This window comes from Dasypus novemcinctus, chromosome 21 (assembly GCF_030445035.2).
Source record: "Dasypus novemcinctus isolate mDasNov1 chromosome 21, mDasNov1.1.hap2, whole genome shotgun sequence".
Classification (NCBI taxonomy): Eukaryota; Metazoa; Chordata; class Mammalia; order Cingulata; family Dasypodidae; genus Dasypus; species Dasypus novemcinctus.
In genome coordinates, this window is record NC_080693.1 from 48730215 (window position 1) to 48755071 (window position 24857).

Here is a 24857-nt window from a genome sequence, read left to right on the forward strand (position 1 = left end):
CCCGGGGTTTGAACCGCGGACCTCCCATGTGGTAGACGGACGCCCTAACCACTGGGCCAAAGTCCGTTTCCCCCACAATACTTTCTATAACTTGCTACATGCATTTAAATTCCAAGAGTTTATGAAAATTAGCCATTCTACTTTAGGACAAAACACACCTTTTTGCAAAAACTTACTAAATTTCAGTTAGCATTCTCACAAACTTTTAACCTTTTTAATATTCATTTAAGTTTTACATCCTTCATATTATCCTGTGAAGAAAAATAAGCTATTCATTTTAATCTAGGCAAGAACAACTTTTTATAAAAGGACTTCAATAGTAATTTTGTTAATCAAGACTTATGATTTTTATCATTGTAGAGATCTTATTAACATTTAAACTTATGTATTAATATAAGCACTTATTTAATTTTTGGCCATTTGAATAGAGCTCTTTTATAAATTTTTATTAATTTATATTACCATCTGGAGATATCAAAATATACACTGACATTGAACGAACAGACAAACACAGAACAATCACAACACAGTAACAGAAACATACAGTTTACAATTAACCCATAATTCTTATTCTCTTGGTATAGCTGCTTTTAAATTCTCTGTTATATCTCATCTTAGATTTTACTTTTTAAGATTTCTTCTGGAATCCATGTTGCCTGTAACATGCAAGCTTGTGCTTGGAAACATTTTTATTAGTTATCAGCAATCAGTTAAGATAATTTGAGCAGCATAAATGTAGTTAAATTCTTATTTAGCAGTGTAGACAGACTGTTAACACACATTTTTGGATTATTACTTTTAAGACTATACTGAGACTTGAAATTCAGGAGTAAACTACTGATTTAAAACTGAAAATTCCTTTTTAAACCTTGATAAAAATTTTGTACTAATTTTATTATCTTGGTTAAATAGGCCCAATCAGAATTACCATGGAAACAAAACAGAACACCAATGTTACCACGTTTTTCTCTTTTTCCAGTGGCTTAACTCTATTAACCCCCACTAGCCCACAGCTACATTGTCATGTAGACAGCAGGGGGTTTGCAGAGTTCCTGCCAGAATAGTTTCCTTATCTTAGTTAACACTTTAACAAAATTTCTGTCTCTTTAGTGAGATTCTCTTATGTTCATTAAATATTTTCCTGGTATCTTTTAGTTCTTTCTCTGTGCTTATATCCTTGAGCATAAAGGGAATCTTTTTTTTTTTTTTAAAAGTCTTTAACTTATGTCCAAAGTCTGGTATGTCTGAAGTCTGGTCTTCATTGATGGTTTCTGGATTTTTATCTTGTTTCTCTGAATAGGCCATCCTTTCCTTCTTTTTTGTCTTGTAATTTTTTGTTGTGCATAGTGAATTTTAATATTTTAAATATTTTAAAGTGTTAACTTTGGGATTTAGTACCTGAACTGTCCATCTGTTCCTTAAGTTTTCATTCAGCCAATGATACGACAGAAATTCCCTTGAGTGTGAGGAACTGAAAAAACAAACAAACCAATGCAAAAAACACCATTCACAATCTGCAAATTGGCTCTACTTTGGCTGGTGCTTTCCTTCAGAGTTTAACCCTCCTATCAAGAAGATCAGTTTCCGGCAAAAGTGAAGGCAGTGTCCTCTGTGTTCTCTCAGCCTGGGTCTTCTCCTGCTCTTGTGCCTGCCCATGGCCTTAGGCATTCCCGTTCACAGGAATTTGAACAGCACCTCTATTCCCGAAGAAATGATGAGACTGACTTTCTTCCCACCCAAGATGCGCTATTGTGTGACTTAAAACAGGTCATCCTTGGCCTCAGACTGCTTTGACTTAGTTGTTTTTATTGACACTGCTTTAGCTTTCTGCAAGCAGCTTCTGCCTGCAGGACAAATTCTGGGAGGGTGAGCCAGAGACAAGTGTCCTGGTTCATTCTTTCAGGCTGCCACCTGACAGATCGGCACCGACTAACAGCCAGCCCAGGATGTGCACAGCGGTTACCCTGTTCCCTCCAGAACAGAGCTAGGCCCTCACAATGGTCACGCATGTCGGCTCCAAACTGTGCCTTGAAGGGGGTAGGGGAGGGGCCAGCAAGTGTGCCATGAGCTTCCCCTACCATTTTTAAAGCTGTGTTTTCTTGATTTGGCCCTTGCCCAGTTACTGCAACTCTTTAACTGTTTTCCAGAGTTTTGAGAAAGATGCCGCTCCTAGTTTTTGCTAGTTGTCCAAAGATTCTATGGGGAATCGGCACCCTGGAGTGATTTATACCACCATCTTGGTCAACCAGAAGCCCATAATCCCCTTCACTCACTTAAAAGAAAAGATTTATTTATTTATTTACCCCCCCTCCCCATTGTCTGCTCTCTGTGTCCATATGCTGTGCGTTCTTCTGTGCTCCTTGTCTTCTTTTTAGGCAGCACTGGGAACCAATCCTGGGACCTTCTGGAGTGGGAGACAGTTGCTCAATCTCTTGCACCACCTCAGCTCCCTGGTGTGCTATGTCTCGTTGCCTCTTCTCTGTGTCTTTTTGTTGTGTCATCTTGCTGTGCCGTGCACGCCAGCACTCTTGAGTGGGCCAGCACTCTGTGTGGGTCAGCTCTCCACTCGGGTCAGCTTACCTTCACGAGGAGGCCCTGGGAATCAAACCCTGGACCTCCCATATGGAAAACAGGAGCCCAATCACTTGAGCCACATCCACTTCCCTTCATTCACTTTTGAATGAATATTCTGGCTGGATCCTATTATTAACTTAAACCCAGTTGCATCCAGAATTGGACATAACAAGCATACCATTAGAACCTCCTTGTCAGTCAGCTATTTACCCAATAATGCAGTATAAGATAGCACACTAGCCACCATGGCTTAAAACAGTGATCATTTATTCTCAAGGATCTGCAGGTGGCTCTGCTTTAGGCTGTGGTAGCTGGAGTTCAGCTCAGCCATGCTGGACTTTTGCTAAGTGGCTCTATTTTCAGCTTCAGGTGTGGGTGGGCTTGGCTTTTTGCTCAGGTGCTTTCCATGTGTATTAATTCTGAGGCTCAGGCTGAAGGGATAGCAGCTATCTGGGGGAAGCTCTTTTTGTGATGATGTCAGAAATACCAGAGGGCATACCCAACTACACAAGTACATTTCACACCCCTGTTTGTGTCAGGTATTCTAACATCCCATTGTTCAAAGCAAGTCACTTGGCTGAGTCCAGAGTCAAAAGGCAGGATGGCAAAGTCATACAGCAAAGGGCATGGATAGGGGAAGTTAGCAGTGAAGAATTGATGCTAACAATTTCATCTGCCATGCCTCCCAAACCTAATTTTTGCCTGTACAGAGTGCCTGTAAATTAATGAGGTGTGTGTGTATGTGCACACTTGTAGCTTATGAAGTTAGTGTCATTACTTTAAAAAATTATGAGCAAATTAAAATGCACATTGTAAGAATATGTTGGGGGAGGCAGCCAATAAAAAAGGTAAAAACAACTATAAAAAAGAGTATTAGCACTTAATTCACCCTGGGCCTAAAGAATGTGGACACATTGTAATTCTCTTGGTTAGACAGACCCAGTACCTTTCTGTGGTTATTTTTTTTTACAGGTGCTCTTGCTCTTGCCCCTTACATTTCTTTGGCCGACAAACCTGAGTATAGGCTGTCCCCTCCCAGCCTTCTCTCCTCAGCTCGTTAGAACAGCGCGGTGACGTTAAGAGCTCTCTGGTGTCTGCTTTGAACAGGTATCTGGATCTAGCCCATTCTTCTCTCACTGATCCTTAAACTCTCTGTATAATTCGCAAATTACTTCTAAAAAAAAAGAGATGGGAAACCCACACAAATAAAAATATTAGTTATGTTAGGGTGCTCTGAAGCATTCTTCTTTTCCATGTTCCTAAATGTTGCTGAATTGGTGATGCAGCTTTTTTAGGCCATCTGATGAAGATCTTCAAATAGCACATCCGTTAAAATAATAGGGAAATAGTCTTTGCCACTGCAGTGCCACCCTCTCCCTGTGGCCACTGGCTTCACTGGGATCCCTGGCAACTCCTCAAATAATTAACCTTGGTGGCCTGGAGTTTCTTCCCCGACCTGGTTCTGCTCTCTACTCTGCCACCTTGTGGATTTATTGGGAATTGCGTCTTCCACGTGGAACCCTGTTGACTCACCTAACTCTGGCTGTTTCTTGTAAGAGGGTGGGAAGGTGGGGGAGAATTGGCTCCATCAGAGTAACACCCACAACCAGGTAACCTTGCTCTTTCAGTTTCCTTTAAAACCCTCTCTTTTGGGACAAGATCTTCAAAGGCCAAGCGGGACGGCATTTTTTTTCTTTTTCTTTTTTTTAAAGGAGTTACCGGGGATCGAACCTGGGACCTCGTACATGGAAGTCAGGCGCTCAACCACTGAGCTACATCTGCCCCGTTGAAGGGCATTTGAAAGGCCCCGTCAGTATCCACCTGAGATGGTGAACCAGCATCCCAGGGTGGAATACATGCCTCTGACTCTCTCCTCTGTCACCTCTGCCCTGAAGTCTACCAGAGGTTGAATTTTGCTTTTTTAAAAAATGTAAAAGCAATACAAGCTTACTTAGACGTATTGTCCAATGGAGGAGACGTGTAAAGAAAGTAAACAAATGCAGTATTTATACAGTGTGGTGAGTGCTGTGAGATGGAGAGTAATAATAGTGATGGGAGCAGGGAACCTTCATTAAGTAGACTGGTAAGGACAGACTTGCCCAAACAAGAGAAATTTCAAAGTGAAACCTGGAGGATAAGAACAATCCAGGCATTAAAAGAAGGAGGAAGAGCACATGCAAAAGTCCTGGGGTGGGTAAGAACTTAAGATGAAAGTAACTGTCTAGATCAGAGTGAGCTGGAGGAGTGGCTGAAGTAGGGCTAGAGAGGGCAGCAGAGGAAGATAACACAGTCCTATAGCACACGGTAAGGAGTCTGATTTTGTTCTGAGTTCAGTGGATGGTACTGGGGATTATTAAGCAGGGAATTGGTGAGATCCAATTTATCTTTCACATTTTTATTTTAAGAAGATCTACTTTGCTGGTGTTGGAGAAAGGATTGAGGGGAGCAGAGAGAAACTGGGATAGCAGTTGAGAGTCTGGTGCAGGAAGCCAGGTAAGGGGTAAGAGTGGCTTAAATTCAGGTGGTAGCAAAAAAGATGGAAGGACCTAGATGCGTGCTGTCCAAGAGAGTAGCCACAAGCCACAGGCGGCTACTGAGCACTTGAAATGTGCAAGTGTAAAGCACATACTGGATTTCAAAGACTCGATCCAAGAAAGAATATGAAATAGCTCATTAATGATTGATCACATTGATTAATGTTGAAATAATAATATTTTGTATATTTTGGTAAAGGAAATATAATATTAAAAATTTCACTGGTTTCTTAGTTTTTTTAAATTTAACTACTAGAAAATTTAAAATTACATTTGTGATTTTTTTCTGTAACTCATATTATGTTTCTATTGGACAGTACTGATATTGATAGAAGTTACTCATTTAAAAAAATTTTATAGCAAATTTCCATATAACATAATAGAAATACGTAGCTAGATACAGCTATGTATTCTGGACCACAGAAGATGTTTATTTGATATAACAAAACAATAGAGTTAGTGTTAGATGCAACTACAAAGAACGAAAGGAATGAAAATTTGACAATGTTAAGATGTTTAATGTTACAACTATGTATTCCTAAAGTAATGCCTCTAAACTTACGCAATTGTGAAAAACTTTACAGAAATATAAGGATGTTACCAGTGACAGAGTGCATAAAATTAAACATCAACTTTTGAGCAAATCTGCATACTAGGCAACTTTGCTAACAGTGCATGTTTTCTTATTTTTTCTTGTTTACAATTTGACCAAATACCTTTAAACAACAGAGTGGGTAGAATATTTAGGTTTAATATCAGTTACACAATATTAGCATAAACTTGGACAACTACAGAGAGGGTATTGTTTTCTGTTAGGCTGGCAAAGTGACCACAGAAACCTAAGATCATTTCTCTGAATTGAGAATTTTATACAAATAAATGCCACATACTTTGCAGACCTTTTTATTAATGTAATACTTTCTTCCTGTGATGTTTATAGGGATTTGAATTTCAAAGTACTTCAGCTTATTGAGATTTTATTGTCTTTATAAAAATAACCTTAGGTCTTACATCATATTGCATAAGGTCCCGTGAAAGATGACGGGTACCTCTGAGATAATGGGGCATAATGGGAAGAGCACAAATTATGAGTTTGAAGACAAAAGGCTTATACTATCTTAGCATCCATTAGTGGGTGGGCTTGGACACGATTTCACATTGCTGATTCTCACTTTCCTTTTCGTAAAATGGAGATGGCTAATGGTGAACAGTACTAACTGCTTTGCAATTCATCCCTCATCCCTTATCCCCCTAAGATAAATGCTGTTATTTCCTTTACAGATGGAGAAACTGAAGTTCAGAAAGAAAAAGTGATTTACCTCAGGTTACATTGCTGGAAAGGGATGAAGGCAGGATTTGAACCCTGGTCTTTCTGACTCCAAAGTAGTCAGCTAATTCCCACTCCAACTCCCCCATCATGTCCCTTACTAATTTCCTGCCTACTTAAATTATTGGGAGGGTTAAATGAGATGGGTGAGTGGGCTTTGGAAAAATGTCATAAAAATACAAATGTAAGAGATTATGAATTCTTACTGGAACAGTAGGAACATGAACTGAAGCTAAAATACTCTTTAAATAAAATGAATGTCACATGTTCCTTACTCAAATTCAAGCTCTGAAAATCATATTGCAGATGAATGTTTCCTTCCTCAGGATGAAAACCTACTGGAATTCTGAGGAAAATATGTTGATGGTAATTCTAAAAACCCAGAGCCAGGTGCATTTGCATCATACCATGAGTCCTGGTAGTCACTGGGCTTGACGTGGCCTCCTTCAAGTAGGCTGGCTCCGTCCCGGGTATTCAGTCAGCAGCAGGCAGAGAGAGGAGTCACACGGCAGGATGAAGAGATTGGTTTTGCTTGTGCTCGCGCTCATCTTACTGGCTTTCTTCTCAGGTGGGTACTGACTCCAAAACCCAGCCTATTTCTATGAAGGCATGATCAACTAGAGTGATAATCTGATATTTTTACAAGTAATCTTTAGAATGTATAGCTATTTCAATGCTGTTTTTTAAAGGATAGGCTTCTAGAATTGCTGTCATCAGAGATAATTATTATTTTTTAAATCTTTAAATGTATTTGAGCACAAATTTTCAAAAACTGTCATATGTCTTCAACAATATCTTCTTTTAGAGTTTGTATGTGATGGTCAAAATTTAATATATTTTATTATCATAATATCTTTTTTATAGGGTTTATGTGTGATTATCAAGCTTAACATAATTTCATTCTCATTGTCATCTTCCAATAACAATTTTAAACTTGATTTATCAAAGTTATCAAAGCCAACCTTAGGGATGAGAAACACACTGAACAGAGAAGTGAAGAAAATATGCATTTAAAAATATTCAGTAAATGGTATAGCATGGATGAACCTTGAAGACAGCATGTTGAGTGAAATAAGCCAGCCACAAAAGGAAAATATTGTAGGATTGCACATATAAAATACCTAGAATAAGCAAATTCAGAGAGGCATAGTAGATTATAGGTTATGAAGGGCTGTGGGGTGGGTGCTGGGAAGTTAATGCTTAATGGGCACAGAGCTTCTGTTTGGGGTGATGGAAAAGTTTTGGTAATGGATGGTGGTGATAGTGGCTCAATATTGTGAATGTCATGAATACCACTGAATTGTATATCCGAAAGTGGATAAAATAGGAAACTTTGTGTTGTATATATGTTACCACAATAAAAATTAAAAAAAAACCATTAATACCCATTTTTAAAGGAATGGACCATTGCAGTAGACAATATGTTTAACTTGTGCAGCTTTTGCTTTGAGTTAACAATGTTAGAAACAATTTAAAATTCCTCTTTGAGCCCTCTGCACTTCCAGCTCCTTTGGGACAGGTCCCTGTGTAAGTACTTTTGTGCTCTAACCAAAATTGAACTTGCAAATCCTCTGCCTTGGACAGTAGAGATGGAGCCTGAACTCCGTGTACCTGAGAATCCTCAAGGCGCCTCACCCCCTCTTTCAGAAGCCTCCCCGATTCTGAAGGAAAAGCAGGCCAAACAGCTCCTGAGATCCCGGAGACAGGACAGACCAAGCAAACCCGGATTCCCAGACGAGCCCATGCGGGTGAGTGCTTGGCTTGGCGATTTTAAAGAAAACGCGCTCGTCTGAATGCTCCTTCATTCTGAAACTCGGCCAGGTGCTGGTCCCAGCATAGGCTGCTAGAGCGTCGGGAGTAAGGTCCACGCCAGCTCATAGCCTTCCACCCATGTGCTTTCTCTTCTGGGGGTGCGATTGTGAACCCAGCAGTTAAAATAGAAATAATGGCTCTGCATAGTATGCATGATTGTTTCGTAAGCTCACAACTTCTCTAATAAAATATATATATATAATAGAAATAGAGGGGCAGGCAGTGGGAGTCTGCTGCTGGGGGGCCGCCGAGGGTGACCACCGCTGAGCTGGGTACCAGGAGCTGTTCAGTCCTCCCGTGGGCCCCGGGGCGCTGGACCAGCATCCTCAGGACTGGCCGTCTACGCAGGCAGGCGGAACCTCTGCTTCAGTGCTGTGCAGAGCTGCCCTGACCTCATCCCTCTGCTTTTGGTCTTAGGCCTCAGCTCTGCACTCTGTTTTCCTGGTGTCCACCTGCCTAGTCTTTCTGAACCTGGACACATTCCCGACCTCCATTTTGTGACTTGTGGCGGATGCTACTAGCCTCTGCCACGCTGGCCCGGGTCTGGTTCAGGCCCGGCTCCTCTCATTCCTCCCGAGGCTGGAGCAGTGCTAACCTTCCTGGTATTTCTGCCCCTCTCAGGTGAAGGTCAATAGCGGTGGTTCCAGGCAAAGTTAGAATGTTTCTGTGGTCGGGACTCATTCCCCACCCTGTGCCTACATGTTGAAGAATCATGTGACTAATTTGATTATTTCATTTTAAAGGCTCCTATTAAGAAGCAATTTTGCACAGTGATGAAGCCCTTGCTCAGGTGTCAGGCTGCCTGGGTTTGAATCTTCCAGTTTTCTGACTGTGACCTTGAGGAAGTTACCTCAATTTCTGTCCCTCAGTATCCTCATCTATAAAAGGGAGATAATAATATTAAAATATTGTTTATATTGTTATCACAAATAATAATATGAAAGAACTGCTTTCTGAGGGTGAAATAATGTAACTGTGTAAAGCACTTAGAACAGTGCTCAGTGAAAGGTGGCTCCAGGGACTCCTTGTAGTACTAGTCCCAGGTGTGGGCTGATCTGCCTAGGTTTCTGCCCAGAGTTGGTGGTGGAGTGAGAGAAGCAAGTGGCGCTTAGAGTGGCATAAAAATGAATCAGAAACTAGACAGGCTGTTAAGAGTGGAAGTGGCCTTTTTGTTTTTTGTAAGAAGAAATAACAGGTGGCTCAGAATATCTAGGAACAGGGTAGGTAGGGCCTGGAGAGCTCTGCAGAGGCAAGACCAAGCGGGGTTGGGTACTTGGACTCTATCTTGTGTTCAGTAGAGATCAACTGAAAGGTTTTTGAAATGGTGGAGTACAGATAAGGGTTTTAGACAGATTGTTTGAGGAAAAGAGAGAAGCAGTTGGAGGGAAGTGGATGTGGCTCAAGCAGGTGGGCACCAGCTAACCACATGGGAGGTCCTGGGTTTGGTTCCTAAAGAAGATGAGCAAAACAGTGAACTGACATGAAGGACTGGCACTGTGAGCTGATGCAACAAGATGATGCAACAAGGTGATGCAACGAGGAGACACGAGGAAACACAATGAAAGACACAAAAAACAGGGAGTGGAGGTGGCTCAAGTGATTGTGCCCCTCTCTCTCACAAGGGAGGTCTCAGGTTTGGTTTCTGGTGCCCTCTAAAAAGAAGATGAGCAGACACAGTGCACACAACAAACAGACACAGCAAGGAGCCAGCAAGCTCAAACAATGAAGGGGGAAATAAGTAAATAAAATCTTTTTTTTTTTTTTAAAGAGGCAACTAGAGGAGAAGGAGATGCCCAACACTGAAGCCTGGGGCCAACACTCAGAGGTGGGCAGAGGAACCCCAAAGGGGCTGAGAAGGAATGTGTGGCAGGGAAACCAAGAGAGTATGGGACTGCAGAGCAGGGGGGAAGGTGGAAAGAGGGCGAGGGGTGTGTGGGCATCAGAGCTGACAGGGAGGGGGCCAGCGGAGGATGCAAGTGTGGGGTCCTTGCGCCAAATGCTGGCAGCCTGATGGTGGGAGCAGCCATTCCAGAGGTGGGTCTGAGTGTATCTAAACTCCAGCATCTGCCAAACAGCACCTGCTCCTGAGTGCTCTGATCTCAGACTGGGGAATAACGGGCAATAGGCTTTGCTCTGACAGGAGGCAGTTTAGACATCAGTCAGCAGGTAGGTTTGGATGGTTACAGCTCAGCTTCCTGCCTCCAGTGTCCCTGTCCCTCCTTTGCCCCTTCCCCCACAGTGCCATCTACATACAGTGCTTGTGACCCTAAAACACTGCTCTGTAAGTCTATCCCCTGCCCCAAAACACCTGAGGATTCTGTCTCTGACCATTTGCCTTTTCCTAGCTGTAATCTTGGACAACCCCTTGCTTGCCTCTGGCGTTGTCATTTTACTGAATATCTGGCTTTCTTGTGGTCTTTCATAGACGTAACTCCCCTCAACTGCCTTGAACCTAATGGATCTAGTTCTTGGAGACTCTTTCCTGCCTCAGAACCTACAGCTGACCCCACCAACTATTTTCCAGCCCATCCTGTATACAGTCCGTTCTTCCATGTCCCTCCCCAAGTCACTTCACCCAATGTCCAGAATGCTCAGCCACTCAGTCAAGTTTGGAAAAGGTGTCATGTAATCTTTGGTTGAAATATGAAATAAATATCCAATAAATTCTTCAGTGGCTAGTCTACACCAGTAGTCCTTAACCAGGAGCAATTTTGCCTCTCACCCCCAGGAGTTATTTAACAAAGTATGGAAATATTTTTGGTGGTCATAACTGGGGTGGGGAATGGCTTTCAACATCTAGTAATGGAGGCCAGGAATGCTTCTACATCCTACTACGTACGGGACATCCCCGCAGTAAAGAATTATTTGGCCCAAACTGTTAATAGTGCTGAGGATGAGGACCCCTGCCCACGCAAGGCTAAACAGCCTCTTTCTCTTTTACTCTGTGTCACTCTGTGTGTCTCTTACATTCTCATTCTCAATTACCCTCACTTGCGCAGACAGAGTTGGCTGAATCCACGAGAAATGTCTGGTGTATTTTTCTAGGCACATGTTTCTTAACCTTGGCCACACATTGGGACCATGTGGGAAGCTTAAAAGCTGGTGTCCAGGTCCCTCTGCCAGAGATGCAGCCCAGGGTGTGGCCTGGACGTGGGGGCCGGAGGGTGGTTTCAAGTTCCCCAGGGGTACCCAGAGCGGCCAAGGCTGAGAACCACTGGGCTAGACCTTCTGGGAAAGTGCAACTGTGTGTAATGCCCACTCCTGTATTCTAGTTGGGAACACAGAAACTAATGGCATGAAAGAGTTAAAAGAACAGTTAGACGTTCAGCTGAGAGGTATGGAGAGTTGGTCTGTAGGAAAGCTTGAGAGGGTGGAGCTGTGTTTGCAGAGAGCACTGCCTTGGCAACCGAGGTGTGCGCTCTAGTTAGGTCTTACATTGAGAGTGTCCTGCTGAGCGCCAGGCATGGAGAAAGTAAGGCAAAGTAGACATCTTCCCTTTGTTTGAGGTGCTCTGTGTCTATTGCGCAAAGACAGACTTAGAGCCAGAGCATTCCAGCCCGACTGAAGTCCTTTGACAAGGTTATATGGTACCAGGGACTGTGGGATTGGGGAGGACAGAACCTTTAGCTCTTATTGACAGGAGGAGGGCTGGGAAGGCTTCCCAGAGGAGGTGTCCATCCTTCTGAGGCTGGAAGGATGAGAAGGAGTTTTTAGGCAGTATAGGGGATACAGGAGAGGTAGGCAGGATATCCCACCCAGTATGGTTCCTGTCCATATTCTGCTACCAACTAATTGTGGACTTTGGGCAAGAAATGTCCTCTTCCTGAAGCCCAGTTTTCTCATCTGTAAAATACAGAGTTTGGTCTAAAATTGGCCTAAAAGGTTCATTCCAGAGCTCGTATTCTAGGGGTTTGGAGAGAGTATCAGGGAAAACACTCATTTCCTGGTGCCAGTCTGTGACATGGAGGGAAGAGTCATGGGCCGGAGCCAGCATAGCTTATTTAGAAGCCCCTGGAAGGCTCTTTCTCTCTCTCTAGAGCAGGGGTCTTGACCAGGGGTCCATGGACCCCTTGTGGGCCCTTGGGGGCCTATGGAAAAATTTCAGGGGGTCCGTGAGCTTGAATTGAAAAAAAAATATTTATTTTCTCTGACCTCTGGATGAAATCTAGCATTTCCTTCACTTATGAATGAATGCAATAAATAAATTACAGTAGCATTCATTTCACCTGACTGGCAAAGGGGTCCATGGAACAAAAAAGGTTAAGAGCCCCTGCTGTAGAGGGCAGCTTAGCCAATGCTGGCCCAGCTGCCAGCTGCATTAGACATCCTAGACTTACTATTTGACTTGTTCCCTCTTCCAGGCCTTGTTGGCTTTTTATTTTTTATGGATTTACTAAAAGCAAAAGAGGCAATTTGCTCCTCTTAACTGAGTGACCGACTGTCAAAATGATCCTTGCCACGCACTCACAGCTGAATCTTGAATATAGGATGTGTGGCCCTATGCTTGTTAGCGGGTCGTGAGGAGGTGGAGCGGTGGGGGAAGGCCAGGGATTGGCTGTAGAACTACCCTACAGGTTCACGTCTCACAGCAGGGAACGAAGGAGTGAAGAGTCTAAAGACCTCAATTCTTGGGGACCACATCTTCCTGCTCTTTGCTTTTTGCCAAGACCACCTTCTTTCTTTGTGTAAGCTGAGAGCCATCATTTTATTGATGTGCCCCTTGATGGGAAAAGGCACATTAAGAATTGCAGATACCATGTGCATGAGGATGTGTTTAAGGTATGCATGAGAGTATGTGAGAGGGTGTGTTGTGAGGGTGTACAAGTGTGTGAGTATGAGATGGTATGTGTGAGGGTATGTGAGAGTATGGTGGTGTGTATGAGGGTGTGTGAGATGGTATGTGTGAGGGTGTGTGAAGGTGTGTGAGGGTGTGTGAAGGTGTATGGGTGTGGGTGTGTGTTTTGGAAAAGGCCTTGCAGAATGCTTTTTATAAAGGTTCTGGACTCTAGTCCTGTCTCTTCCACTTCTGGCATTGCCTAGAGTATCTGGACAATAGGGACTGATGGGAGATGGCAACTGAAGTTTCTTTAGGGGCGAGGCCGGGAGGCCCTTGGATGTCATAGTGGGGTTGGATTTTGTCCAGCGTGCAGTGGGGAGCCATCAGTGGATTTTAAGCAGAGGAATGATGTGATTAGATCTGTCTTACAGAATCCATTTAGGGGTTCAGACACAGAGCTTCGTGAATGCTGGCTTTCAGATAATGGTATACACAGGAAATGGGAAATGACGTTTTTGGAAAAGTTGTTTCACCTCTTTGCCATGTTACCCAAGAGACAAGCAGGTGGAGCTGGTGAAATGAGTAGAGTTAGTGATCTTTGGGGAGCATGTGTGCCCTTGGGAGCTGAGCCCTGAGACTCATATGCCCATGATTAACTCTAAATTACCAAGAGATGACTGGCTGGGCTATTTTATTTGCTTCTCCCCTCTGAGGGACTGTCAGAAGGAAACTCAGAGAGTGGAAAGACCATTGATGAGGATAAACGAATGGTGCTTTGGGGAGGTATTAAGAGTTCAAAATGAAAACACGTGTGAAGATTTGCAGTTGTCTCTCCCCATGAATAGCTATTAAGCAATGTTTATAATCTTAACACTTGGCTTAAATATTGGCAGATGCTGACTTCTGTGGCCTTACAGACTTTTTGGAAACAGGTTCACACAAGTTTGGCCCCCCACACAAGAGGCTTGACTGTTTTGACAGCATGTATCCTGCCAATTCACTGCAACAACTGTTCTTTTTTGGCTGTGGGGTGGGAAGAAAAAATGCTGTTAAAAAGACTGGTGTGCCCCTGCCTTGCCAGAGGGCCAGCGTTCACCTGAGGACCGTGCCCCCTCGCTGGAACCCTTGATTGAGGAAGGCATGGCCCCACAGGAGATGGGGAGACCAAGAGGGAGCCGATGCTCTGGGTAAGAGGGCAGGAGGAATTTTGAACCTGTGAAGGCCGCCACGGAGCAAGAAAGGCCCAGTAGCAGGGGTGTGAAGGGAGCGAGAAAGAGGCAGGTGAAGATAGGGCCTAAAGAGAAGCTCCCTGCAGGAGGAAATGGCAGGTGCATTTATTTTATAGTAACGTTTGACATTGAGTTTCAAGTTGTTTTCTGTTCTCTTACCCTCAGGTATCCCCAAACATTAGGAAATGTCTGCTATACACCTTTATGTTGGTGGTTCTTTGGGGGAATGAGGGATAGTGGTGGTGTATTATGTGGGGTGAAGGGAGGCTGACAAGAGAGGAAGAGAATCCGTAGACTCTGGAAGCAGCGGTGGTTGAGAACCGTATTAGGAGATGGATTCAGTGGAAGCATCGCCTCCACATCCTCAGAGGGTTTGGAAGGGGGAGTCCTAGACTTCCCGGGGAGTGTATGAGGACTCGGTATATGAAGGGCACCCCTGGGAGGCTGGAATCTGCTTGGGGATATCCCCTCTGGAGACACCAAGTTGCAGTGGAACTGACTTCTACTTCAGACAAAGCGGCCCAAACATTTGTTCGTGAAAACATTGTGTGAGGGTGTTGTAGAATTTGAGAGAGGTTCAATTATTTGCGTATAGAGAGGCCAGGACTCAGGAATGATTTTGAGAAGGAAAAATGATTTATTAGACGGCCGGCCGGACTCGGGAGCTTTCTGTTTGAATCCCGAGCCCGGAAAAAGATTTCTGAATCCCTTTTATACAGAGGAAAGACCAAATGGTCCCTTTGTTTCAGTTCTCAATAGGCTTCAATTAGCATATATATCTTCCACATCTTAGGTAAGCTTTTAGCATGGACTTCAGACATTCTAGGTAAGCTTTTAGCATATTTAGTTTGCATTTCCCCTAAATACTTAAAGTTGATAGACCATGCATTGTTAAACTGTTTCCTGGGACTGGAGTCCTTGTCATTGTTACCAAGGGCAGGACTGCAGCTTCTTACCATCACAGCCACAAGTCAGAGAGCTTAGGTTATCTCTGAAGAGACAAAGAGCCTCCCACCCATAGCCTACATCAAGGGAGCGCCTGGGTTGTAGCCTCAAGAGTCTAAGGTAGGAAAAAAACCTCTTCTTGTGGGAGAAATTGACCAAAATAGGGCTGTGTAGAAAAAAGGGTGGTAGGGTTTGTGTAAAGGGAAGAAGGTCAAAAAATGTTCTGAGCTTTCCCTGGAATGTTCTCTCAAGTGTCAGTGTTTATGTACATTTTCAGGGTTTTGGCTTAAATTCTTGCTCCTCAGAATGTCCCCAGCCCAGCAGCACAGGCTCCAGCTGGGAGCTAGGGGCATCTGCAGGATTAAGGCTCCTCCACAGATCCCTGCAGTCAGGCGCCCAGGTGCTCAACAGGCACACTGAGGTCTAAGAAGTGCGGCCCTGCGGGACTCCAGAGGCGGCTCTTAGCTCTCTCCCCAGCCCCAGTCTAGCAAGTAGTCCATGTTTGTTTCCACACAACTGATCTCTCTTCCTTCTCTACACTGCTCACCTGCCCTGCCTCCCTTCTCATTTCTTCTGCTTTGTGTCCTTCCTGAATGCTTAGCCTCTGGCCATCCTCTAGATGTTGGAGCGCCTCAGGGTCCTGCCCTGTTTCCTTCTCTAGTCCTGTGGCTTTACAAATAATCACCTGTCTGCAGATGACCTCACATTTCTATCTCCAGCCTGACCTCTCCCAGTGAGCTCCAGCCTCATTTGCACCACTGCCCATTCAACTGTTTGTACTTGAATAAACAAACAGGCATCTCAGACCTAACTGGCCTGAAAATGGAATTCCTGAATTTACCCTCATACCAGTTCCAGCCTTGCCTTCCACATCCACCTAAGGGGTACCACCCTTCACCTAATTGTTTGGGCCCTAAATCCAGAATCTGACCCCTTCTAATCCCACATTGCCACTATCACAGTCACAGTCCCTTCAGTGGACTCTGCAGTAATCTCTTAACTGTCTCCCTGCTTCCATTCTTGCTCCTTCTCCATCTGTTTTAAAAAATGTTTACCTTAGATCCATCCCTCCCTGGCTCAAATAAAAACCATAGTCCTATAGTAACCTAGAATCCCTAGAGTTCTGTTTCTCTGCCCCACCTCAGCCTCCATTTGCCTATCATCCCTCCTCACCCTGCTTCAGGCACACTGGCCTCCTTGCTGTACCTTGAATGTGTCAAGACCAAGAAACTTCTTTCCATGGCTTAGCTGACCCTTCATTGATGTGGTTTGGGCAGTGTGGAAAGCAGGGTGGGGTTTATGTTTATTCTGCACATTATTTTTTTCACTCAACAATGTCTTGTTCTAGCATATTTTTAACAGCTACAAAGTATAAATCCATCACAACTTATTTATTTAGCCTTTTCCCAAACAATGGACATCTCAGGTATTTCTAATGTGTGATGAAGACCCTTATACACATACGTATCTCTATGGGTTTGGTGATCGGAAATGAAATTGCTGAGTCATAGGGGCTATGCATTTTCCATTGTAATAGGTCCTGCCAAATTGTCCTAAAACATGACTCTACCAACTCTCACCATCAGGATTTATGAGGATACTCAGTTCCCTCTACTCTAGCCAGTGCCTGATATTATCATTCTGCATGTACAACTTTTAAAATGGAATGAAATAAAGTTTTAAAAGAAAATGGATTTCTCCAGTATTCTATCAGAATATGTTTATGGAGGCGTGCTACCAAACAATAATGATAATATTTTCTGGTCGATAAGATTTGGTGAATTTTCACTTCCATCTTTATAATTTTTTGCCATTATTCAGTTAAAAAAAAGTATTATTTTCACAAAAACAACATAAAAGAGTAGTTAGAGAATGTGCCAGCAGACTGTGGGGTCTGACACCTAGCCCACCAAAGTTACTAATACCCAGCCTAACACGGTGCCTGACACTTAGTAATGTTTTTTTTCATTCTTCTCCTTTTTTTTTTATTTAAAAAAAGTAGCTGCTTAATCAACACTTCCTGAAATATAACAGTATAAAAGCCTCTGTAACTCTTTATTGCTTATAGGATAAAGGCCTGGGGGATAAGGCCATTCGCAAGTCAGCCCCACACTACTGTGGCCCCATCTCCTGCATCTGCTCCAAGGCAGTACATGCTCTACTCATCCAGAAATTCTTTTTGCTTTTCAAATAGGCCATCTTTACTCCTGTCTTAGCACCTTCTCACAAATGAGTCCCTTGGCCTGCAATGCCCTTCTTCTCCCTTATCTCTGCCTGGTCCTCATCTCTGCCTGGTCCTCTCCTTTTCTTCTCAATGCCACCTTCTCTATCTCCTCCAAGTTGGGTCTGCCCTCCTAGTACTCATGCATAAAACGATACTATATATTTATATAGTTACATTGGCATGCATGTAAATTTTTAGAGAGAGATCTGAAAAGATAAACAGTTGACTGCTAAGTCATCTTGTTGAGACTAGGATTGCAGGTGATGATCTAGGGAATTTTAAGTTTTAATTTTAAACAAAAATGTGTTGACCTATTGTGTGATTAAAATGGAAATTTAAATAATTAATTTTTATTATAGAAAAACTGGAAACCCAGAAAGTCAAAAGAAGAAAAGAAAATCAATTGTATTCCTACATCCCTTCCCCAAGGACAACATTGTCATTTTGTGATGTATTTTCCAGTTTTTTTTTTGTGTGTATATATATATATATATATATATATATATATATAAAGATTTATTTATTTATTTCTCCCTCTCTCCTCGTTGTCTGCTCTCTGTGTCCATTCACTGTGTGTTCTTCTGTGTCTGCTTGTCTTCTCTTTAGGCAGCACTGGGAAGTGATCCTGGGACCTTCTGGAGTGGGAGAGAGGTGCTTAATCTCTTACACCACCTCAGCTCCCTGGTCTGCTGCATCTCTTACTGTCTCTCCTCTGTGTCTCTTTTTGTTGTGTCACCTTGCTGCGCCAGCTCTCTGCTGGGGCCAGCTTGCTGCGCAGGCCAGCACTCCACTTGGGCCAGCTCTCTGCTTTGGTCAGTTCACGGTGTGGGCCAGCTTACCTTTACCAGAAGGCCCTGGGAATCGAACCCTGGATCTCCCATATGGTAGACGGGAGCCCAATTGTTTGAGCCACACCTACTTCCCTATATATATATATTTATATATATATATATTTAAAGTATGGTCATATTCTAGCTACAGTTTTGTGTTTTTGTTTTCTCTTAATATTGTAACATTGTACATATTTTTTTCATATTGTTATAAACTCTTTTTAAACATAAATTACTGAATTAGCCAACTTGTTTAGAGAGTTGGATCATTTTCACTCTTTTCCTATTATAAACAATGCAATGAACATTTTTGTGCATAAAATTCTTTTAATGCTTTGAATTCTTTCTTAAGGATATAGATCCAAGAAAATAAATCCCTGGATCTAAGGATATGAATACTTTAGTATATATCATCAATTTGCTTTCCAAAAGGTTTTTTTTTTTTTATTCTCTTGTGTCTGGCTTTTAAAATTTTTTATTTTAACAAATATCTTTTATTGATACTTATTAATAAAGCATACAATTCATCCAAAGTATATAATTAATGGTATTTTGTATAATCACATAGTTAACATTCACCATTTTAGTCATTATTAGAGCATTTTCATTATTTCATTAATAATAATAAACAAAAAATAGACAAACAAGAAAATTCTTCACTTCTCAATCTCTCTCTGTTTCCCCTCTTGTACAGAGCTGCTATTTCTGGCTATTCTTGCACAATTATAGTTTGTTTATTTTTTTAAATTCAAGCTGATTTTTTTCCCCAAAAGTTTAAAAAAATTTTTTTTAACAATTTATGTTCCTGTCCTCCTAGAACATGTTCCAGTAGAGAGTGTAAGGTAAATAAGATGCAGACATGATTATGGTACCTTAATTGGAGACCAGTCAGCTAGGGCTTGGATTGGAGAAGTACGTGCAGTGAGGGAGGAGAAGGAATCAAAAATGTTTTGTAGGTTTTTGGATGGACAACATGGTGCCATTCACGGACATTAGAAATTTATGAGGAGAAGCAGCTCGTGTGCTATTTTTGGCTTTCTTATCTGTTTCTCCCTCTAGACTGCTCTAAACAGCTCGAGAAGATGGACTATTTCATGTCTGGGTCCTCAGCACCAAACACAGTCTTTGGCATTTACCAAATGCTCATTATACTTATTTCCATTCCTTCTTTTGCTTCTTTCCAGGGGAGAGATTCTATAGGACATAACTCTGCTATAAAACCTGAAGTTTACTTTGAAGATATCTTTTCTATTGCGTCACTTAAATTCATTAAATTTCTCTTAACGTCCCCAAATTTTAAGGAAGAAATTGTTTGCCAATTGCTGGGGTGAACCATGGAAATTCTTTTAAAAAGATGACCTCTAAGCTTAAATTACATCTTCTGTGATTGCATCTGTAAGCACTGTGTACCCTGGGAATACGCCTTCCCAGGAAGCTTTCCATTTTGGCTTGTGCTTCCTTAAGGAATGTTCTTATTGGGCAAGTATAAATCATATTTGCTTTATTATAAGTAGTCTTTGTAAAATGTGCTTTCATGTTTAGCCTCTTGACAAACGTATGTGTTAGCTCCATTACCCTTTTGTTCCCTGTGACCTCAAAGCCCAGGTGGGAGTGGCTTGAGATGTAAGTAGCACACAGCATTCACCCGCCTTCCTTCAGGGCTGAGCCTTCAGTGTCCCGGAGCAGTTAAGTTCTGAGCCACTCTTTACCCATGTGATCAGCTTGCTTTTACTAATGAGCAAAATAAATCTTCCAAATGTTGATGCATATTTAATTCCGTGCACATGTCACAGGAAGGATTTTGCCTTCTTGGAAAAATAGTTCCTGCTTTGATAGATTAACTGTCCACTTCATGATTCTCAGCTTAGTTCAGGTTCTGGTGGGTATTTAATTTCATTATCACACCCTCCAGTGCCAAAATAAAGGACTTCTTCCAATTTTTGCTCTAGTTATTGGGAAATTAGTTATTTAAATCACTACTTTTGGCATTTGACATGGAACACAGATACTGGTTTTTATTTTGCTTTAATTTTTTTCCCCTTGAAGAAAGTAATCTAAAGAAATTAAGACTTATTTTCCATCTACCCCTTCTTTCTTGGTCCAGGAACATTTGAGATTATCATTAATGCTGGGTAGTTTCTAACTCAGCCAATGCAATTGTTGAATTTGTGGTTTCCAGCAGATTTGCAGTTTGGCTTTTCATCTTTGACTAATGATCACTTTTAGGCCTTTGTGGCATATTCATTTTCCTAACATTTTAAATAAATAGTGAAATGTCATGGAAACCAGTGCTGGGTTCTCTCTGTGCGTCTGTTTTGGTTGTTTTTCTTCAACAGTGATTTCAGTTGCTGTTCAGAAGTGTGAAATATATATTGCTCTTTGATGCTTTTTTTGTACATTTGGCGTAGGCCATCACAATGAGCAGACTGACACAGATGTCGTGGAATCTTCCAAAGAGAATTTAGTCAGATTGCTGAGGAAGAACAGTCATTTCTTGAATCCATGCACTTGTTTTTTACATTTCTCTGGTGAGTTTTTCTGGAGGTCATACATGTGCCAAGCCCTGACCCATGTCCGAGGAGTACCTTGGTCACTGTCATCAAGAAGGCATTTGGATTTTCTGGCTGAATGGGAAAGGCATTAGATGAGTGAGGACGTGAATGAGTATATGCTATAAAAGGATATAAATGCTGTAACCCAGTGGTGACATTTGTTAATATCATCACCATTCTCATCAGGAAAATCTTTAAGTATTGGGAAGCTCTCACACTCAAGGTAGCAGATACAAGTTTTCCAAAATTCTACTTTCCCCTTGGCAGCTTGAATTTTATCATTTAGCAACAAATACTGCCAGTTGTTTTCCTTGAAGTGAAAGGTTCACTTTGTTCATTTTCAGAAAGATGCCTGCCAAATACCCACATTTAAAAAAACCCAAAAAACAGCTAGTTCAATCCTTGACACAAACAATGGCATAGGTGCTCTTCCTCCGGGAAACCAATGCACTTTGTTATGCTGCCTGCAGGCTTCCCATTGTGGCATTTCTTTTGGCTTCATCAGGAAGGCTCTTCAGTGAAACTTGCATTTAGAAATTTTTATTATTTATTTATTTTATTTATTATTATTTTTTAGCTGAGTCCAAGAGGTGGTGAAGGAGCAGTGACCATGTAACACCATTAGTTAGCACGGCCTGATTCCTGCTAAGGCACCATCTATGTAACATCAAGACAGTGCAACAACAAATAACATTTTAGCATTCTGAAAATGGCTTTGACCTTGCAGATCCCTGAGGGTGTGTAGGCCACACTCGGAGGCCAGTCACTCTAGTCTTTCGTTCAATAAACGTTGATTGCTAGGTTCCTGTGTACCAGGTCCTGGGATAGATGCTTGACTCCACAACCTCAAGACTTGCTCAGATCTTTCTTATCTAATACCTTCAAAAATGAACAGCTAATATATGTTGGATTCTTAATATGTGCCAGGAATGGTGTGCTGAGCATCTGTAACATCAGGGCCCCAGCAGGAATTTGGGTAACTCAGGAGAGTCTGATGAAGAGACTTTTTACAAAGGTGTGGGCAGAATTAATGGAAAGCAACAAGAAATGATAAAGCACTTGGGGCTACAACCCCTAGACAGGACGGGGAAAGGGGAGGGAGTGGTTGCTGGAATGGGAGCAGGAGCAGGCAGCACTCTAGGAGCCGTGGCCTTCAGAAGAGGGAGGCAGCAACTCTGCTCAAGTCCTCCAGGGGAGAAAATACCACGGCCTCTCTCCCTCCTACCCTCCAGTCCCCGGCTGGTGCCTCTCCCTGGCCAAACCCCAGGGAGGCCACAGGACAAGAGGGTCTATGATTACTGTTCATCTGGGTCAGCCACCTGGGGCACAGGGCTGCATGAAGGAGAGTAAAGAATAGATCTGGAAGGACAAATGGAGACTATTTTTTGGGCACAGGACTTCATTTGTATCACTTAATACTGGCAACCCATGAAGTAAATGCTAGTACAATCTCCATCTTGCAGATGGATAAACCGAGGCTGGAGGAGTAAAGCAATATTGGCATGGTTTGGATTTAAACCAGACCCAGACTCAAGACCTCTTGGTCTCCATACCATAGCTCTTGGCAAACAAACTGGCAAGAGGAAAGCAACGTGGGTTTCCTTCAGTGTGCTGCTTTCATGAAATAGTTGAAAAGAAATGCGATGCACTGGGAAGTCTTTGCTCCTTATTTACAAGACTCCACACTGCCTTCCTGTTCCTCCCAATTACTATTCTTCTGGCCAAAGTCTCTCCAGACAGGGCAGAAATTCAGTCCAAAACTCACAGCATGTCCAGGGAGCTGCTGGGGGATGATTATTGGGTCCCACAAGGAGCTCTCTCATCTGCCTGGCTGGCCCAAAAACTCCCAGCCCACCAGCGGCCTAGAGACTAGGACATCGGGTACATTTTGATGAGTTGAATGAAAACAATGATAACCAAAACAAATTCAAACTGCATGGGTCCTGCGGGAAAGCAAAAAAATCAGGAAAATTTGATACTTCATACTTCATTCCTTTGCATACTTTTTTTTTTCTTTTTAAATAACCATATTTAATATAGGACACAGACTTTCTAGAAACTTAAAATTCTAGACCAGATTCTTTGTTAAAGCTTTATAAATGCCATAGGAGGGTCTCCATGATTCAGGATTTTTATATCTATACATGCCAAAATTATTTGTGTCCCAGATATAACCAAATGTATCTTTTTCCCAAGGTGAAATGCCACTTCTCCGATTAATGAGCTGCTGTTTTTGGTTTATATATGTTTATATGGATCTGTTTCTTGCATACTTTGCAACAGCATGCATCATACAATTAAACAGTGCCCGGGTGCATTCAGAGCAGAATCAACAACATCTATCCTCCAAATTAAAAATCATTCCTATCTCTACCAACTCTCTCTTGGAGGGCACATCAAGTTTACATGCCAATATGTGAGCTGATCGACCAGACACTTCCACTAAATCTACGAAATAGGCAATAAAACCCCTCATCTCAGGGTGAGGTCACTGCCAAACAGAGAGACCAGCAGGATGCTGGGGGAAGTCTGGGGTACTGGGCACCACAGAGGCAGAAACAGAGGGAATCTGAGAAAGCTTCCTGGAGAAGTAACATCTAAGCTGAGGCCTGAAAAGTCAGGTAGGAGTGAGGCAGGGAGAAGTGGGGTCCCAGGCAGAGGGAATAGCATGTGTTAAGGCTCAGAGAAAAGAGCAAGCATCGCCCATTTACAGAAAGAAGGAAAGCAAAACTCAAGTAGGTTGATGGTGAGAGAAGAGACTCAGGAAGTGGGTGAGGCCAGATCATGGGCACCTTAGAGAATTGGAACTTTCTTGTGAGCCCAATGGGAGTCATACAAGTATTTCAAGACAAAAAACAGTGTGGGTAAGTTTTTTTTTTTTGTGTGTGTGTGTTTGTAAGCATCACTTTGAGACTGGATAAAGAAGAAAGAGGTAGACAAAATCCAAGAGAGAGATTTTTTACTCTCTTGTTTATAGCTTTCTATTTTTTTACAACTTCAAAAAAGTATGTATCACTGTTGAAATAAATATAAAACCAACACAGCATTTTCATTTTTCATATTTTAAAAACCCACTTCTGTCTGTGGTGTGGAAGGGAGAGGGTGGAGGTAAGAGGAGAGGTAGGGAGGCGGTGGTGGGGAGCCAGTGGGAAGGCTGGTGGCTGAGCCAGGGCAGAGGCAGTGGGGGTGGGGAGAAAGGCATGACCAAGAGTGTTCAGGAGCATCCATGACACTGAGTGGCTCTTTGGACGGTGGGGGTGGAAGTGAGGAAGAGGAAGGAGGGAGGAGAATGCCGAAACTTGGGCACTGGGTCTTAACTAGCCAAGTTGTTTTGTGAACAGAGATCTGCGGAGCCATCTCTGGTAGTCTGCGCAGTGCCCCTGGGCCAGAGATTGCACTGGGAGGTGAAAGACAAGGTGGGGAGACTTTGGTAACTGATTAAGATAAGAGAAGAAAACACTTCATTCTTTTAATGAAAAAGCATCCTGTTGATTTATCATTTTCCTGTTTCTTGTATTATTTGTAAAATAAAATGCAATGAGAAATAATATAAAGAAAATTCAGCCTAACCTGACTTTGCTGAAGACCAAGGCATGTTGGCAAGAGAAGGACTCCCCTATAGGCTGGCAGTGACCGTCATGTTGTTAAAGTGCCAGGATGGAGCTCAACTGTGAGAGGAGCTTAGCAAGAAAGAACCTCCCCGGGCAGAATCAGTGTGTTCAGTGGCTCCTCTGAGCCATGGCTTGCAGAGGAACCCAAGTGGTCATGCGTGGACAGCTGTTATTCTTGCTTTCCTGCTCCGCTCTTTTGGCAACTGCACACCCCTCACTCCCATGGCTGCAGGTTGTTCTCCATCTACCCTTCCCCAAGTCATTCTCTACCCTGCTTTGCTCCCCTCTGTGCTCCAGGAGTCTGACCCCTAGGGACTGCCTCACCATTTCCCTGGCTGGCTGGCTGGCTTCTGGTTGGGTTCAGCAGGGGATCAGAGGGCAGTTGGAGAGAGAGGGTGGGGTCTTTGCTTCCTGCTTCCTCCGTGTTCTCCCCGCTCTCCAG

General features: G+C 42.7%; 1 protein-coding gene across 3 annotated transcripts in view; it reads left to right on the top strand.

The window, feature by feature from the left end:
* Positions 1-362: 362 nt before the first annotated feature.
* Positions 363-24857, top strand: part of C21H17orf67 (chromosome 21 C17orf67 homolog) — a 28625-nt gene continuing 4130 nt past the window's right edge. Inside the window, exons 1-3 of one of the 3 annotated variants that reach the window (XM_071210553.1) lie at positions 363-5067; positions 6390-7003; positions 8083-8183. In XM_071210553.1, the coding sequence (XP_071066654.1) occupies positions 6949-7003; positions 8083-8183 (156 nt within the window). In that variant the 5' untranslated portion in view covers positions 363-5067; positions 6390-6948. Of the gene's footprint in view, positions 7004-7207; positions 8184-24857 lie in introns of those variants that run through there. The other 2 variants (XM_071210552.1, XM_071210550.1) reach the window with 2 other exon arrangements.